Below are 18,761 nucleotides of genomic sequence, written 5' to 3' on the forward strand. Positions count from 1 at the left end.
TGCAAGCATCATCTACTCCGCGGCATGACCACGACCGCGAGATCCTGTGATGAGTCCGTTGTCGTCTGTCCAGTCCCCATCAACGTCAACGTAAACATCAGTTTCAACCGAATTTGAATCAGCAGTTGAGGCAGATCCAGTGGTAACGGTTCCTCAGCGTTCTTCTAGGAATCGAAGGCCGCCGAGGTGGTTTGACCCGTACCACCTTTATTAAGAGGGGTCGTCTATTTGGAGCATATTCCGTGTTGTGAAAACAGTGAACAAGTTATCTAATCGGACATCTTGTAGTGTTTACTGTTGTGTTATTGTCGATATCAGACGCTCTGCAGAATCCAACTCCTCCTTGCGTATTAGAGCATCTCCACCACTGATTCTAAATTAGATTTGGAAACTGAGTCAGCATGACTTCCACCTGTGACCAATGCGCTAAACCAGTTAAAGGCGAAGAAGAATCCGTCTCCTGCGTGGCTTTTTGCGACTGGATGATTCACCTGAAATGCGGCGGCACAAAGTTGAACAAGGCTTTTCTGAATGTTGTCCACACTAGCGAATGCGTGAAGCTGATGAAATGTGCCCGGTTCAAAACGGCTGTTTCGTCGTTTGGTAGTGCGATCAATTCTATCAACAGGAGCAACAGGAAATCGCACACACTGAGCTTAGGAAGGAAATGACTAAGCAAGGACAGCAGATCGCTCAGCTGTCGAAACGAATCGCATTGACCACTCCAACACACTTGAGTTCCGGCGATCTTATGCGTCAACCGCCATTTAAACGGCGCTCACCAGCAAACCACTTGTAGGTGTTACTGAAGCAGTAACGGATGACAATTGTCTTTACCGAGGTCCTTACTGTCCCTGAACCCACCGAGCTGTTTTGGCTGTACCTTTCTCGTATACATCCTAGCGTGAAATCGGAATCAATCGAAAAGCTGGTCAAAGGTTGTGTACAGTGCCGATAATTGTGCCGCTAGTTGAAAAAGGATCCGAAAGGAATTTTGTTCCGTGAATTTGAAGACGGTTAAAAAAACCGAGTTCTCAACTCCCATCTCCGGACTAGACCCAGTTTGCTGATCCAGAATTGGATGCCGCGTTGTGAATTGGAATGCTGTAAGCCAGAATGCACTGCCTGTCGCATTATGGGCGACCTCGAACCACTCGATCTAGTCGCGCTAGCTGTTTCCCGCCATCAAAGTCGTTCTATTTCCTGCCACCAGCATCGTTCTGGACCTGCGGTCGAGTTCGGTGGTGGGCTGTTTCCAGTTGAGAAGCACTTCTGATACTGCTCATTCACAACATCCGCTTTGCTGTTCGAACAATCCTAATTCATCTACGGGACGCACAATAGACCGCTCTTTGGAAGCTCCTGGTTCCTCCAGCCCAGTCGTGCCGATTCCTGCCAGCGTTCAGCATAGTCGTCCTGAACCTGAGGCTGGATATGAATCAGGAGTCTTCCACCTTACCACTACAGGCAAGTACCATCAATATATTGACTATGACTATGACTATGTTAGTCATTGTGATGATGCCTCTGTAACTCTCAATTTCGGGAACCCGGAACGCACCGTAGAAAGCCCCATGCAGCCCCCCAATTCCGAACCTGCTGTCGGATGTGGAGAGGGGGTCTTCCAACCAACTCACTATGGCGAGTATCAAATCAGACTTGATGATGGTCAGTTATTGCCTGATGTATCTGTGCTTTCCAGGGTTCGATTCCTTGCCGCAAGCAGGACGTCGTGATCTTCTTCCAAAACGTCGGTGGAATGAATACTGATGATGAAGCTGTATCGGATTGTTGCTATGATGTAATTGTCCTGTGCGAAACGTGGCTCGATAATCGAACGCTTTCCAGTCAAGTCTTCGGTCCTAACCATTCCGCTTCCACTGGCATTGCGTTCGGCTTTGAGGCGAGATGTTTCATTGGCCAGCCTCGATTTGACTTTGTCCGCGGCACAGAAGCCTCTCCCCTTTCAGGTGAAGTTTTTTTTTGCTATTACCAGCCCTGATCAACCCTTAATTGCCACTTAGGCGTCTCCCTTATTTGAGGCAAACCTTTCAAATGCGGGGAGCCGGAAAACCAATCTGGGAACCAAGGTGCGAATCAATTCTTCCAGTCAAACATAATTCTGTCAATAACACGAGAAAACTGTCAAAACTCAGCACTGCTGCTAATGCATAAACCCCACGAATTCCGAAGATCCCTTTTCTCCAGAGGTTCGGACAACCCCTCTTAGGCAAACCAAGCTTCTTCAAGGAAGCACCAATACATGAACTGCTTCAATACATACCATTGATAATAGATTTCTCGCTCGCAAAAGTGATTATCGTCCGAAAGAAATCGATTCAGAATATAGGGATGATGAAAATTCCAAATTCTGCTACTTTCCAACTATCCAGAACATTCAGAGGAGGCTGCCGTCACCTTCCTACAACGAAATGGTGCATTAGTTTTTTCCGTCGATACACTGCTTAGCGAAATTTTCAATCACGATCGACTTAACTAGCACATCATATGGCACGACATAGCTGTTTGCATGTGGCTTCGATAGCCCAAAAAACATTGCTTCAAGGTCTCTGATAATGTGCTGCTGTGGCAGCTACACTCCTTTAACCCAACAATTTCGACGATCTTACCAGTCGAATGCCACTCAGGTTCGAATTGCTCAAGATTGTAACAAACTTGCAGCCCTCTCGAGCCCTCAAATATGCAACTTTCCTACCCTTTGTTATTGTTTCTATGCCACCTTAAACTTGCCCAAACAGTGAACGTCTTGCGCTTCCAGCTGCCGTCATAAAGCTCATAAATCTGCTAAAAATAGCAAACCCATCGTTTGGGCGAAGGCAAAACTCACCCATGAAAATTTCCCTGCCCCAAAAGAAAATCCACTGCGGAAAATTTTGCATGAACGTACGCACGCAGGCACGCACAGGCAAAACAGAGCGCTGTCAGCCAAAAGAGCTCCACTGCGCGGTGGTGGGGCGCCATATTGAAACATCTTCCGCAAAATGCCATGTCTTGGTCTGCGGTCCGCGGAAAGCCCCAGAAGGAATCAAACCTGTATTTCGATCGATGCACTTACCTCGATTGCTGATGGTCGATGGACAAACTTCCAAAGATAGTCGCTGAAAATGCTAGTTACACGTTCCCAAGTTTTCGATGCCGAGCCACTAAAACGTATCAACATCGATCTCCTCTCCCTGGTGCTGCTGCTGCTGTTGCCGTCCACTACTACTGAAGGCTCCTCGCTTGCTTGCTTTTACTGGTGCTGGATGGACCCGTTGTCGTCACCGTCGTTTTCAAGCTTCGCACTTCTTTCTCAAACTACTGACAGACAGAACTTTTGACATTTAACAGTAGAGGGCCCCTCTAAAACGGCGCACACTCACACATCAACAACGAAAAGATGTAAACAGACAAAATCAAAACCCAACTTTGACAACGCATTCACCAATACACTCACGCACCCCACTGCTTCGCTTCTGCCGATTGGCGAACACAAGCGCGAAGAGGAAAAAAGGTTACCAGCAAGGTAGGGGGAAAATTGAAGAGCCGGAATTTTCTTCACCGTGAACTACTTTTCCTTTGATAAGCCCTTTCCGATTGCTTCTTTCGGAAGAACGCTTCTCCACTTGATCACTTCACCGCACCGAGTGTAACGCACTTATTTCTACCGACTTTTCAAAACAACGTGATAAGGAAGCTTAAAAATAAGATGCAAAAACACTTTGCTTCGAACGCTCGCAATTTTCTTCTTCGTGATCACTGCTCGATTCTACAACGGCTGATGGGCTTCGCATCCTTTTTGCCAGCACTCGCCGTTTTTGGCATCTGCACGCTTGCTGGTGTGCGTTCGATTATCCTGCTTTTGCTGGAGTGTGTGTGTGTGCGTGCGATAGGGGTAGGAAGGCGAGAATAGTTTTCGATGTTTCGCATACACGGAGAAAAATAAGATGCAAAAAAATCAGTACATGTTATTCATTGGCAACGCGCATAATGTATTACAACCCAGTCGGAGCAAGTGCACTAATGAAATTCCACACATTTTTATTGACGAATTTCCATGTAAAATTCCACATGATTTTCATGTGACCACACATAAACAGAATCCACCCAGAAGCACACATGACGTTTATGAGTCATGTGAATAGTATGTGTGGTTACATATGGCTTTTATGTGAACACATATTAAGTATGTGTCTGACACATAACTATCATTTGTTGATCACATTGCAAAAATTCATGTGTGGGACACATAAAAACTCTTGATAGTTAGAAAGAACCGGAAGAGCAAAGTTTAAAAGTAGAATGGATTTTATTTAACGACTAGCTTGAGTGGAGTCTTGAACAGGAATGAAAAGTTTTTCACTGTTGTTTATTTAAGAAAACTTAGGTTGCTAGGGGTGACGTTCGGTCTCCAAGGAGGTGATCAGCACACTGCGTTACCGATTTACTCCAACACCCCCCCCTGAATCGGTCAGTCCTAGGAGGGTCCTCAGTTCGCGGAAACGTCCACACGGATAGAAATCTCCTTATACCTTTTGGCAAATTTCTATTGCTGATTATTCATAAAATGTATAAGTCAACTAATAAGCAGACGCCTTGCAAAAAGTTTATGAAGATCATGTGTCAAATGAAATGTATAAGCGGTCACACATACCTTTTATGCATTCTTATAGGACCTATATGGTTTGTCTTACGGAATGTATAAGGCTGATGTTTGGCAAAAATGTATAAGTGAAACACATGAATAAAATAATTGATTTTCGTTTCGTGCAGGTTCCAGGGGCTTGGTGAACGTGTCCGCTATTTGGTTTGCTGTATCAATTGCTTCGATTTGAAGTCTTCCTTGTGCCACATGGTCGCGCAAAAAATGGTGCTTTACATCGATGTGCTTGACACGCTTGCTTTCGGTGTTTGTGGCCATTGCAATGCACCCACGGTTGTCTTCGTACACCTTGAATGCCGTGTCCGGTCGAACTTGCTTCAGGTCTTCAAGGATTCCGTGCAGCCACAGCCCTTCGGAGGCCGCGGCACTTAAAGCTGCATACTCGGCTTCACACGACGACAGTGCAACGGTTTGTTGCTTGCGGCTTGCCCAAGACACGGTGTTCCCAAAGACCTTAAAGACGAAGCCACTAACGGATTTCCTATCCTCAGCATCCGATGCCCAGTCAGCGTCTGCGTACCCGACAAGTGCCTCGGCGTCGTCGTTTTGCTTGTACTGGAGCTTCAAGTTCTTCGTTCCCTTCACGTAACGGACCACTCTCTTCAGGGCTTGCCAGTGGGCCTCATCAGGTTGAACTTGGAAGCGCCCTAGGTATCCAACAGCGTAGCATATGTCCGGTCGAACACACAGCATCGTATACATCAGGCTGCCCAGCAATTGACGGTATGGATGCGACACAGGATTCGCAGCTTGTGGTGGCAGGAAACAGCCTTTCTCCATTGGGGTTTTGACATGGTTACAGTCTTGCATGCCGAACTTCGTCAGCACACGGTCCACAGCAGCTTCTTGCGCCAGGTACATGCATCCGGTGGCGCGGTCGTATCGGATCTTCATTCCAAGGAAATGATTAACCACGCCGCAATCCGTCATCTGGAGCTTCTTGGAAAGAGCACGCTTGATCTCCTTCACCAGGTCCAGTCGATCGCCAGCAATGAGCAAATCGTCCACGTAGATGATTATGTATACCCCCCTTCGATCGTCGATCCTGGTATATAGACAGTAATCATGCCGGGAACGGGTAAAGCCGAAATCCAGTAGAAGGTCGTTTAGCTTGTTGTTCCAACAGCGGGGGCTTTGCTTAAGTCCGTACAGCGATCGATCCAGCTTGCAAACGAGGTTCGGCGGTGCTGCAACTCCTTCGGGTATGGCCATGTAGACGTCTTCTTCAAGCTCACCGTAGAGGAATGCGGTCTTCACATCGAGTTGGTGAACGTGCATCCTTCGGTGGGTTGCTACAGCAAGAACGGTTCGTATCGTGGCTAACTTTGCTACGGGGGAATATGTTTCGTTGTAGTCGACTCCGGGCTTCTGTTGGAATCCCTTCGCCACCAAGCGCGCCTTGTAACGGATCGGTTCGCCATGCTCGTCCGGCTTGATTCGGAAGACCCATTTCGATTTGAGCGGAACCACACCAGCAGGGCATCTCACCAATCGCCAAGTTGTCCGCTAGCGACTGCAGTTCCTCACGGACCGCTTGCTGCCAAAGAGCTTCGTCGGCTCGTCCAGCGATCTCCTTGTACACCTCCGGGATATCGAAGATCGAACGCTCGGCCTCATCTCGTCCAACGGAACCGTCAAATAGTACATCGGAAACGTTATGGGGAACATCTGCAGAATGGGATTGCGCGGCAGTGAAAATTTTTCCAACCAGAAATTCTTTCAACTTACCGGGGAGTCTGCGCTCCCGTTCGCTGCGCCTCGGGGTTTCCATTTCGAGGTTTGAACCACGGTCTAGTTGCGAAGGGAGCGCTCCGGTTTCTTCAACACCGTCGTCTTCAACCTCGCCTTCTTCATCATCAGTCAGGATGTCGTCATGTTGAGCCACCAGCGGCTCATCGGGTTGAACGGACTGTTCAGGGATTTGCACGTCTTCCTCATCTTGATCCTCGAACTCGTACAACCAAAGGAGTTTCGTCACGGATCTGGGTGGCAAACGGAAAACTGTTTTCATCGAACTTGACATCTCTGGCTAGGAATAACTGCTTCTTCTCTTTGTTCCACAGGCGGTAGGCGTTCGGCGCATAGCCGATCATCACAGCAGGCTTGCTTTTCGGATCCAGTTTCTTCCTCTGTGCCGTGGACACCCAAGCAAATGCTTTACAGCCGAACACACGTAGTTTACTAACGTCCGGCTTGTGACCAGTCCACATTTCCGCAGGAGTCTTCCAATCAGATACCGCGGTGGTTGGACTTCTGTTCGTCAGGTATACCGCCGCTAGAACCGCTTCATTCCACAGATTCTTCGGAGTTTGGGCTTCAATCAGCATCGCACGCACCTTTTCGACGATTGTCCGATTGAACCGTTCGGACACTCCATTCTGCTGTGGTGTGTACGCTGCGGTTGGCTCGACTTGGATCCCCTTGGAAACGTACCAATCACGCTGGTCATTGGAGCAATACTCGCGCCCTTGGTCGACAGTCAGCTTCGAAATCGAATGTCCCAGAGCGGCACTCGCCATGGCCTCGTACTCTCGAAACTTCTGGAACACCTCGGACTTCTTCTTGATGGGATATACTACTGCAAAGTGCGTGTAATCATCAATAAAGGTGACGAAGTACCGAGAATCATCCCAAGCCGCTGGTGTAATTGGACCGCACACATCGGAGTGCACTCGTTCTAGAGGTCTTGTAGCACGGACTCTAGTACCCGTGAATGGTTCTCGGCACTGCTTTCCGAGAACACAAACATCACAAAAATCCAATTTATCTGGTTTCTCGGGAATACCTGTTACCATGCCATGCTTCGCGAGTGTCTGCAAACTCTTGCTCCCCAAATGAGCCAGTCGACGATGCCACAGGTTACCAGTCACAGCTCCACACATGTTGGCCGCCACCGTATCGACACGGACATCGAGCTCGTAAAAATCGCCCCGCATGGGACATCTCGCAATCAGGTCACGACCCTGCTTCATGATCGCTTCCTTTTTCGTGAATGTGACATCAAGATCCGCTTTTGCCATCTTCTTCACAGATAGCAAGTTCGCTCGAAGATCTGGTACGAAGAGGACGTTCTTCAAGCTGATATAGTTACCTTCCTTGTTGACGCCGTTGATCGTGCCACTGTGCCGGGAAATCAGGGATTGATCATCCTTCGCCACGTTTATGACGACAGGGTGCTTCAGCTTCGTGAGGTCGGCGAAACAGTGCTTCACATTCACAAGGTGGTCCGAGGCTCCGGAATCCAGCTTAAAGGAAACTGCTCCCTCGTCCTTTGTTTGGGAGCATCTCCCGGTCATAAAAGCCACCGCCTTACGTCCAGCAGCAGCGTTAGCTTCAGCGCGCCCATCTGTCTTCAATTTCACACGACAGTCCTTGGCCTTGTGCCCCTTCTTCTGGCAACGGTTACACTTTCCGGTGAACTTACCAGGCTTCTGCTTCGATCCTTGGAATGCTGCAGGTTTCTCTTGGCAGGAATCCGCTGCCCGGTCGGTTTTCTTGAGCTCCTCGGCAAGAAGGCGCTTGCGAACAACATCCAGTTTTAGGTTTTCCTCACCTAGATTTTCCAGTGCCGTAACCAACGGATCGAACGACTCGGGAAGGGTAGCAAACAGCTGGGACACAATATCGTTCTCTTCAAGCTTCGCTCCGGCCAGCTTCAGTTGTCGGATCAGCTCTTCGAAGGTTTTTAGGTGATCTTTCACAGACGAACCTTCCATCATTCGTAGCTTCGCAAGTTGCTTCCTGACGAATGTCTGCGACGAGACGGACTTCTTGGCGTAGGCGGATTCAAGGCTCATCCACATCTCCTTGGACGTCTCCTTGTCCCGCACCAAATGCAGCAAATCGTCATGAACAAATGACGTCAGCAGGAACGCCGCCTTACCGTCATCTTTCTGGAACTTCGTGAGCTCGGCCGCTTCCATCGGAGGATCCTTCTTGATGATATCCAACAGCTTCACGGACTTCAGATACTTCTCCACTCGAAATTGTCAATTGTCGAAACCGGTGCCCGAGAACTGCGGGATCCCGTGGACCAAATCCTTGCGTGAGTCGCCCATAACCTCTTGATAGTTAGAAAGAACCGGAACAGCAAAGTTTAAAAGTAGAATGGATTTTATTTAACGACTAGCTTGAGTGGAGTCTTGAACAGGAATGAAAAGTTTTTCACCGTTGTTTATTTAAGAAAACTTAGGTTGCTAGGGGTGACGTTCGGTCTCCAAGGAGGTGATCAGCACACTGCGTTACCGATTTACTCCAACAAAAACAATCTTTGAAATTTTATCAGTGTGTGTTTCGAACAAGAATTTTGCAAAAAGAATCACTTATTATTTTTAGCTTTAAACATACATTGACACATTTAAATCTCTATTAATATCGAGAAAACGGTTTTACTGTAAAACATAAACATAAGCGTTACGTAAATAACATAAAACTGCTGTGGCCAATTCAACTGATTTAAATCAGTGAGCCAAAAACTATCTGACTTGGCTATTTAAATCATTAGCATTCGGATTTTACGCATTCTATCTTGTTCTCCCTCTCTAGAGACAAGTGTTCGGCTGTCTTTCAGTTTATCCTTCTTTCCTTCTACTGCTGTCAGTTTTGAGTCGAGCTGCAGAGTCATTTGGTTGGAAGAATTTACACTCGTTCGGCAATCTGTTTGTAGGTGAGGATGGCTATTTTGATTCTGTGGTGCTCGTGCGAGTGAATGAATTTTCCCATGCTTGACTCATGACCCAACCAGCAGAGGCCCAACTAAAAAGCAGCCCAACTTTTAAAAGCCCACCCCAATAAACAAATACCATAAACGAACAATAACCCAAATAGTCAAACTTTTCCACACATGGTTTGGATGATACCACAAACACGTCGTTAAGCATATAAACAATTTATTAGGACCAAATACTTGACCAAATACCATAAATGAACAACAACCTAAACGCTAGAAATATTCCACAAATGGTTTGGATGATAAACCCGAACACATCTTTAAGCAAAATTCGCATATAAATCTTATTAAGGCAACCAGCGATTTTCGACCGTGAAAATGTGTAGATTTGTTTGAATGAATATTTTTCCGTGCATCTCAAGCTTCAACACGGCTTCAACTTCAACCTCGCGGCTTCAACGCTTTTTCGAAATTGTACCTTCCTATCCCTCTTTATGTGGAGACTTTTGTTCGCAGAGGAAACTCTCCACAATCGACACTTCTTCTTCCTTTCCTGTCAAAATGTCACAAGTCAACGACGAAAGCTTCCAACCCTACAATCGTCCATTTCTATTTCGCTCCCAGTGGCATTTACTACGTAAGTGAATTTGCTCCTCCTCAAAAATGTGTATTTCAGTGAGAAATTGTTGGAAATTGTTTACCAATAGTTGCGGAAATGGTAATTATTAGTGGTAGCATTAATCGGTGGTTGTTCGAGTTTTGTTGAATATTGCCTTAATTTCTTGGAAATTGGTAGCAAATATTTCCGGCGTCCCAATTTACACGTGTTTTTCTGGAAAGGTTCCATTTGTAATTTTTCTAGTGTTTCATTAAAAGATTTATTTTGTTTTAAAGGGCGTTACTTCTTGTTCACTTATTTCGCGGTTAATTGAAGAGTTGATAGCAAAATTACTAACTTTTTCGTAGAACTCCGCGAATTTCCAACATAACCTCAAAGCATCACTACTTCCGGGCAGTCGTCCATTGTTTACATGCTTCCTTTTACTCTCTCGTTTCCAGGTTAAATCGTTACTCCCAAGTTAACGTAACGATGTCGGGAAATCTAGACATTCTAGCTCTGAAGGATGACGACGTCACCAAGATGTTAGCGGCGACGACCCACGTCGGAAGCACCTCGGTGAACTTCCAGATGGAATCCTACGTGTACAAGCGCCGCCCGGACGGAGTGCACATCATCAACCTGGGCCGCACCTGGGAAAAGCTGCTACTCGCTGCCCGTTGCATCGCCAGCATCGAGTACCCCGGAGAGGTAAGTGTTCGGTTTTCCCCCTAAACCTTCATTTGGAATAACTGTGCCAAGAGAGCGATCAGGATTCCGTCAAGATGATGATTTAACTTTTCCATCTTTCGGGTCGGATAACCCATGACGTAGAACACTTAAGTTACTGATTCGACGAATCCTGACCCAAATCGCACTTGGCGTGTCAAGGACGGTATTGATCGACCCGAGAACCTACTGAAAAAATTTCCCCGGAAAGGTATTCTGGTTCATCATCGTCGTTGGGTTCCATTTGCAGAGACCCTGCAGCGAAGAAAACCAGATAGAATAAAATAGATTTCAATCCACTGCCGGAGTTGGCTTCGATTCCCATGGCCTCTTCGGTGCACATGATATGAAATACATTGGTCTCGTTTGGTTGATGATTCCTCCTAGGCTCAGTTGCCATAAAATAGATAGCGTCACTTCAATCGGAGACTGCCACTAATCACACCTTTTTTCTGCTCTGTCCCCAAGGTCTTCGCCATCTCGTCCCGTCCGTTCGGACAGCGTGCCGTGCTGAAGTTCGCCCACTACACTGAGGCTACCCCGACTGCTGGTCGCTTCACGCCCGGTGCCTTCACCAATCAGATCCAGCCGGCTTTCCGTGAACCGCGTCTGCTGATCGTCACCGATCCGTTGACCGATCACCAGCCCGTCACTGAGGCGTCGTACGTCAACATTCCGGTCATTGCTTTCTGCAACACCGATTCACCGCTGAAGTTCGTCGACATTGCCATCCCATGCAACAACAAGTCGCCCCACTCCATCGGTTTGATGTGGTGGCTGTTGGCTCGTGAGGTTCTGCGCCTGCGTGGTAAGATCACCCAAGACAAGTGGGAAATCAAGCCCGATCTGTTCTTCTACCGCGACCCGGAGGAGGCCGAGAAGGAACAGGCTGCCATTGAGGCTGCCCCGCCGGCCAAGGACCTGTACCCTGACGAACCGATCGTCGTTGATGAGACCAACTGGGCCGGTGAGGATGCGGCTCTGCCAGCCGTCGCCGCTGCTGGTGGTGCTGCTGCTGTCGTTGCCGCCGTTGTTCCCGCACCGGCTGCCGTACCGCAGCTGATGCAGGCCGATGATTGGAACGAGGATGAACCCCAGACCGCTGGATCGTGGGGAGGTGGCGGTGGCTTCTAAGCGCCGCTAGCTTCTGTTGGTGTGAAGAGGACACTACGTGGAATCTATGTAGGTGGTTCAGGTGGAAATACACAAAAAGGATGGAAAAAGTAATTGATATTTTAGTATTTATATGTTTCATCCGAAAATTCTTTGCGAGCGTCCCTTAAGGTTTATTTTATTTACTTATGTGCCGCAATTTAGAAGCTAGGCGAGTAAGAAGTGCCACAGTCGGAAGAAGTGTTAGTTTGTTTACTAAAATGAACCATGCCTATTTTGTTATGGCAAGTTTGCTATAAGAAATTCTCCTCGTGTTTATTAGCGAAATTCACATCAAAGATTGATTAATTCTCGATGAACATTTCAAATGGTCCTATCTGCTTTGATCGATTCTCTTCATCGACTTTCTCTTTTCATAACCACTGCTATGCAAACAGATTTCGCGCTAATTCTACCACATAGTTTGATAAAGGAGGTTCTTATCTAGCGTCCAAAACGTCAAATACAACAGGGAAAGGTTTTGCAGCTGAGTTATTAACGAAAGAGAAAGTCGATGAAGAGAATCGATCAAAGCAGATAGGACCATTTGAAATGTTTATCGAGAATTGTGTAGGAAATCAGTTTGGCACGGCATTTGTGACCAGCATACACCTTCCGGTCGTATGAAACAGGTCAAAAACTGTCCAAATCCACCGTTAAAAAATTTTGTTTTGAATTTCTGTATAGCAAAATAATGAACTTTTCGTCAACATTAACGGCAAAGAACTCACTTACACTGGGAGACCGTGAGTTCCTGCCCACCTGTCATTTCCCATCTCGATCTCGATCTGCGTTGATCCGAAACAGTCTACTGCGGACTCGAAATTCTGAGGCCCACCGCCTGGCTGGAATTCAGACACTGGACGACCAGAGAACGTTCATTCTGCAAAGATTCAAAGATTGCTGTGGGCGGTCTGACTACCAGATAATATGTGATCTTGCACGTTAGGTTTAAGTTATTCGTAAATTTCATATGAATTTCAATCCAATCCAAAAATGAAAAGCCTTTCAGCGAAGACATCATATCAAGAAGACTGGCAACTTTGCCGGGATCCAAACGACAGATACAGTAGTGCTGCACTTGAGTGAAGGTGGAAGCAGCGCATAGAAATATGAGCACGGAAAATCGGGGAGAGTTGATACCTTCTGATCTGATAGCCCAGCTTGGTTTGGCAGGAAATTTGAATCCACTCTGCCTTAGATGGACCGGAAACACGCCGCGGGTAGAGAAGGAGTCACAGACCGTGACGATTACAATTTCGGGACCGGATCAGAAGCGACATTACGAGCTTGTAAACGCTCGAATGGTACAGAATTGGGATCTACCGATGCAATCCTTCAACCTAGAAGAGGCAGCAAGGAAGTTCGCTTATCTGAAGCAGTTGCCAATTAACAGCTATCACAACGCTAAGCCGGAACTCTTAATTGGGCTAGACAACCTTAAACTTGCTGTACCGTTGAAGACAAAAGAGGGATATGGATCTGGGCCGATTGCCGTCAAGACTCGATTGGGACGACAGGATTCACGGGTCACCGGCGGATTCAGTTTCCACATTTGAGGATGTACGAGATATGTCGAGTTACACGAGACCGTTAAACAGTTCTTCGCGGTGGAAGAGAATGGAGTCAAGCCACTCGAGAACACTTTCAGCGTGGAAGAAAAGCAAGCTCAAGAATCAGGTGATCCAAGAGACGTTTCTCAGTAGAACTGACAGCTGCAAATCTAGAGTGTGTGAGTGATCTGGTGTTAATGGTGCTGAATGTAAACATAAACAAAGCAGAAATTCATAAGAGTCAGCTGATCGCAATTGTCTCGTGGACAGCCTTTTGGTTGGAGAAAACCACGAAGCGTGTTGGCAGGCACCTCTATGGGTCTACTGTGGAAAAAGGACGATATTTAGTTACCGGATAGCTACGGTATGGCATTGCGACAGTGTCTCCAACGAAGGATGGAACGCAATACAGCTCTACGAGAGAATATCAGCCGTCAAATACAAGAATACGTCAAAAAAGGCTACGCTCATCGGTCGACTCCAGCCGACTTTGAAAATGCGGACCCCAGGAGAGTTTGGTTCTTCCCGTTAGGAGCTGTTACGAACCCAAACAAGCCTGGAAAGGTGCGTCTTGTATGGGACGTGACGGCGAAAGTTTACGGCGTATCGCTGAATAATAGCATAGAGGTAACTCTAAGACTAGAAGGTCCCGAAATAACTTGCTCAAATTTTTGGCTCAGCTCTGGTACTCTCTTCGGTCCCAAGCTAATCGATTCACCCCTCGAAACATAGGAAAAACGAATAACCCCTCATTTCATCTGTCAAACTTTCATAGCGAATCAAAACAAACATTGCGTAGTACTAGAATTTCGACTAGAATGGGATACGTTAATCGTTTGTTTGGGACCAATAGGCTAGTCAAGTAGTGAGCCAATTTAAAATCGTTAGTTTCGTATTGATTGTTGATAATAGTGTCTTGCTGAAAGGACCGGACCAGCTAACCCTCTTGCCTGCAGTACTGTTCCGTTTCCGTCTGTACCTCGTGGCTGTCAGTGCAGATATCGAACAAATAATGTTCCATCAGTTAGGCATTCCTATGGAGTGAAAACCCCGATGATCCAGCGGCGGTTTATTTAATGGACATTGCGACATTTAGTGCGCCAAGGAACACATGCAGCAGTATCCCAGGACCGTCGAAGGAATATTGAAGGGTCACTATGTCGACGATTACCTTGACAGCTATTGGCAGTGAAGAAGAAGCGGAGAAGGTTTCAGCAGAGGTACGACAAGTTCATCACAATGGAGGTTTTCGTCTACGAAATTGGAGGTTAAACGGCAAGAATGTCTTGGCGGAACTCGCCGAATCAGCGGTGGTAGACAGCAAAATCCTGTATTTTGATTGCGACGAACAAGTGGATCGAGTACTCGGCATGTTGTGGTCGTCAAATTCGAACGTACAAGGATGCACAACTACACGTATTCGTCGACGCTAGTGGGATTGCTTACTCGTGTGCAGCTTATATTAGCACAACCGTAGGTCGTCCTGAATGAACTATCTCCACCTCCTCAAGGTGGTTTGTTTAAAAGGACGTTAATAAATGGAAGCATTACCGTAGGCGATGAATCACCCGATTGCGTTTTGGTTTCCGGCGAAACCAAGGTAGCACCGCTCAAACCGATTTCCATTCCAAGGCTGCAAAGATGCGTTCTCGGTACGCGTCTACTAACATTCGTACAGGAAAATTATCCAATCGTATTTATGAAAACGTTCCTCTGGACAGACTCTACTACAGCGCGAGCATGGATCCGGTTCGACTCACGACGCAACAAGCCCTTCGTAGCTCATAGAGTCGGGGAGATAGGTACTAGCAACAATCAATACGAAACTAACGATTTTAAATTGGCTCACCACTTTAGTAGCCTATTGGTCCCTAGCAAACTATTAACGTACCCTATTCTAGTTGAAATTCTATTACTACACTATGTTTGTTTTGATTCGCTATGAAAGTTTGACAGATAACATCAGGGGTGTGTGGATTCATGCAGAACATGCAGGGGTGAGTGAAATAGCTTGGGACTGCTTGGGACCGTTGTTCTGGTACTGAGTGAGCCAAAAATAATAATGATTTTCTTCGGGACCCAGTGGTCTTAGAGTTACCTCTATGGTACTAGAGAGTACGGACGCAAGCGAATGGTTCCGTCCAAGTTTAATCTAGCACGGAGAAAAAATACTACCCAAAATTTGAGTTCTTTTTACTTAATATTGACTTCAGCCTCTCACTTGCACTCATTATTGTTGTCAAAAAAGGAACGAGAGATTCGACCCAACGATATAGTTCAGCCCAATAAGTTACTTTTGAGTAAATTGCATATTTTCAAATTTACGTGAATTAAACTTAATTTTGGGTAGAATATACTTAAGAGTAGGTAGTTTTTTTGCTGGTGTTAAATGGAAACTACTATATGCGATTTACTCAAATTTGGGTTATTGGGCTGAACCCCGGAATTGAGGGAAATGTACTTAATTTTGGGTAGTTTTTCATCTCCGTGAGCAGATGAGGCAACCAAGTGGGGTCGAGAACCTTATGTGAACCAGGATAGCCAGTGGTTCAACGGACTAGAATTCCTGCGACTTCCTGAAGAAGCATGGCCCAGGGCGGTTGAATCGTGTTGTTCCACTTCGCAGTTGAACCGGTACTCGAATTCGAGCGATTCTCGGTGTGGAAAAGGATGCTACGCGCCATTGCATACGTCAAACGTTTCATCTACAACATGGTCAAACCAGAACAGAAGCTGCGTGGGTCACTTACGCAAGCTGAGTTTCTCAACGCAGAGTGTGTGATCTGGAAACTCGCACAGCAGGAAAGTTTTCCTGATGAAACAGCTATCCTCGAACGAAAGAGGTCCGAAACTAACGAGAACCAGATGTCCGTCGATCGGAAGAGCAAGCTGTTTACGTTAATTCCGGTGCTTGATGACACTCGTTTGCTGCGACAACGAAGTCGCATAGTAGCTGCTAAGGATATGAATTACGTTACGGAGGCGTAGGGAGCAGCAGATCAAGCGTACGACAGAAAATTCGGCACAAGCAGGATAAAAACACGCGACACAATTTACCGAGTACAAAAGAAGAAAGAACACGTTGGTTATAATATTCTCTACACCAGGGCTGCCAAGCTTCACAACATATGTAGAGATTATACGGCGGGTTTGCCCATGCGAAGCTATGTGCATTGCATTTCCATACTCCTCCTCAATGGACAGTAGCTTCAAGTTCATTGCTGCAGGCCAAGGTCCTCACAGAACTTCGTATGCTTCGTAGGCCCCAATGGCTTCGTCATGACGTCCGCTATCATACAATCCGATGGGCAATATACTAGATCGATGACCTTCTTAACGCACAGCTCCTGGACAAACTTCTGTCTGGTGTCGATGTGCTTCGACTTGCGACTCACCCTTTTGCACTTCACAAAGGCTAAGCACCCTTGATTGTCTTCACGAATCACAGTCGGCTCAGTTTGGGCTTCTCCAAGATCGCTTAATAGTTTCTTGAGCCAGATAGCTTCCTGGCAGGCTTTACTCAAGGCTACATATTCGGCTTCCATGGCCGATAGAGTAACGCTTGCTTGCTTTCAACTTGCCCACAAAATAGCCGACCCACCAAAGAAGAATGCGGATATGGATCCCGAAGTTGATTGCCGATTATCAGGGTCACCGGCCCAATCAGCGTCCGAGTACCCGTTCAACCGTTGACCTGAATTTCCACCAACTACAAGAAAGTAGGTACTGGTCAGCTTCAGATAGCGGAGCACTCTCTTTGCGGCAGTCCAATCGCATTGTGTTGTTCCACAAAATTTTCTTCCAAGAACAGCAGCTGTGTTGGCTATGTCTGGTCTGGCCACTACTGCAAGATACAAGAGACCTCCAACTAGACTCCGGTATTGTGTGGCATCTTGCAGAACTTCACCAGTTTCGACGCACTTGAGATATCCAGGATCGATAGGTGACCTTACTCCCTTGGCATCACTCATTCCATGATTACTGACGAGCTTCTCGATCTATTGCTGTAGACGAATCTTGAAAACACCTTGCTCCCGCTTTACCTCGAGTCCCAGGAAGTGTCGCACAGATCCCAGAGACGTCAAATCGAGGTCCACCATCAGGCTATTGAAGATCTTCAAGATTTCCCCTTCCGATGATGAAGCAACCAGTAGGTCATCGACGTAGACCAATAGATACACTTTGCAATCACCCCCTCGCGCGTACAGGCAAGGATCAGCCGTTGACGCCTTAAATCCGAGCTTCGAAAGACCTTCATTAAGTCGCCGATTTCAACATCTCACCGATTGTCGAAGACCATAGATGCTTCGTTTCAACCTACAGATCAACTGCTTTTGACCGATCTTCTCGTACCCCGGAGGCTGCCGCATAAAAATTTCCTCGTCAAGCGATCCATGGAGGTAGGCAGTCTTGACATCAAAATGGTGAACGTTAACATTCTTGTTTGCGGCAACAACGAGGAACGCACGTAGTGATACCTGGCTCGTAACTGGCGCGTAAACATCGCTGAAGTCGACTCCTTCACGTTGGGTGTAGCCCTGCGCTACTATTCTGGCTTTGTGCTTCACTGGTTCACCTTTCTCGTTTCGCTTGAGTTTGAACACCCATTTAGACCCTATGATTTTCCGCCCTTCAGGTGGGCGCACGAGTTCCCAAGTTCCACTGCGCTGATGGGCATGCAGCTCCTCCTCCATTGCACGACACCACTGGTCATCTTCCATAGCTTGTCTGTAGCTACTGTGTTCTTCGAAAGCACAGGATGCCTGCTCAACTGCACAGTCCAATACATAATCCCAGAGGCGTCGTGGAACCACTCCACGTGTTGAACGAGCTGATCGCCTTGTGCCTTCCTGGTCTTGGTCATCTGCCTCAGGAACTTCGTAGAACTCGTCACACTCAGATCCGTCACTCAACGGATCACGATCATCAGATATCTCCTCTTGTTTTGGCAAATCGATTTCTGCTCCTCCTGTTTCGGGTCCGCTCTTTGACGTCCGGAATCCCTTTCGATAAACGCAGGAATCTCCACACATGAAGACCCGTTGCCTAACTCCAGAAAACGAGCGTCTCTGCTGATAGTTACCGAGTCCGTTTCTTGATCAAGGAACCGGTACCCCTTATGCTGCATGGAGTATCCGACGAACACCAATCTTCTTGCTTTACTGTCCATCTTTACCCGTTTTGACGCAGGAACGTGCACATGCGCCTCACTGCCAAACACGCGCAAGTGTCCCAATTCAGGCTTTCGTCCCCACCACAACTCATAGGTATTCTTATCTACGGATCTTGAGGGTAATCGGTTTTGGAGATACGTGGCTTTCAGCACAGATTCTCCCTAGTAACGCTTCTCTAATCCGGCGTCGATCAGCATACAGGTAGTCATTTTGGATACTGACC

General features: G+C 47.0%; 1 protein-coding gene across 1 annotated transcript; it reads left to right on the forward strand.

Moving 5' to 3' along the window:
• Positions 1-9,898: 9,898 nt before the first annotated feature.
• Positions 9,899-11,886, forward strand: sta (stubarista 40S ribosomal protein SA). The gene is made up of 3 exons (XM_065229993.1): positions 9,899-9,969; positions 10,392-10,641; positions 11,128-11,886. The coding sequence occupies exons 2-3, from the start codon at positions 10,423-10,425 to the stop codon at positions 11,791-11,793; spliced, it is 885 nt and encodes a 294-aa protein (XP_065086065.1). The 5' UTR covers positions 9,899-9,969; positions 10,392-10,422; the 3' UTR covers positions 11,794-11,886.
• Positions 11,887-18,761: the final 6,875 nt, after the last annotated feature.

This window comes from Ochlerotatus camptorhynchus, unplaced genomic scaffold (assembly GCF_037179485.1).
Source record: "Ochlerotatus camptorhynchus isolate MF236.1 unplaced genomic scaffold, CSIRO-AGI_Acam_v1.1 ptg000325l, whole genome shotgun sequence".
Lineage (NCBI taxonomy): Eukaryota > Metazoa > Arthropoda > Insecta > Diptera > Culicidae > Ochlerotatus > Ochlerotatus camptorhynchus.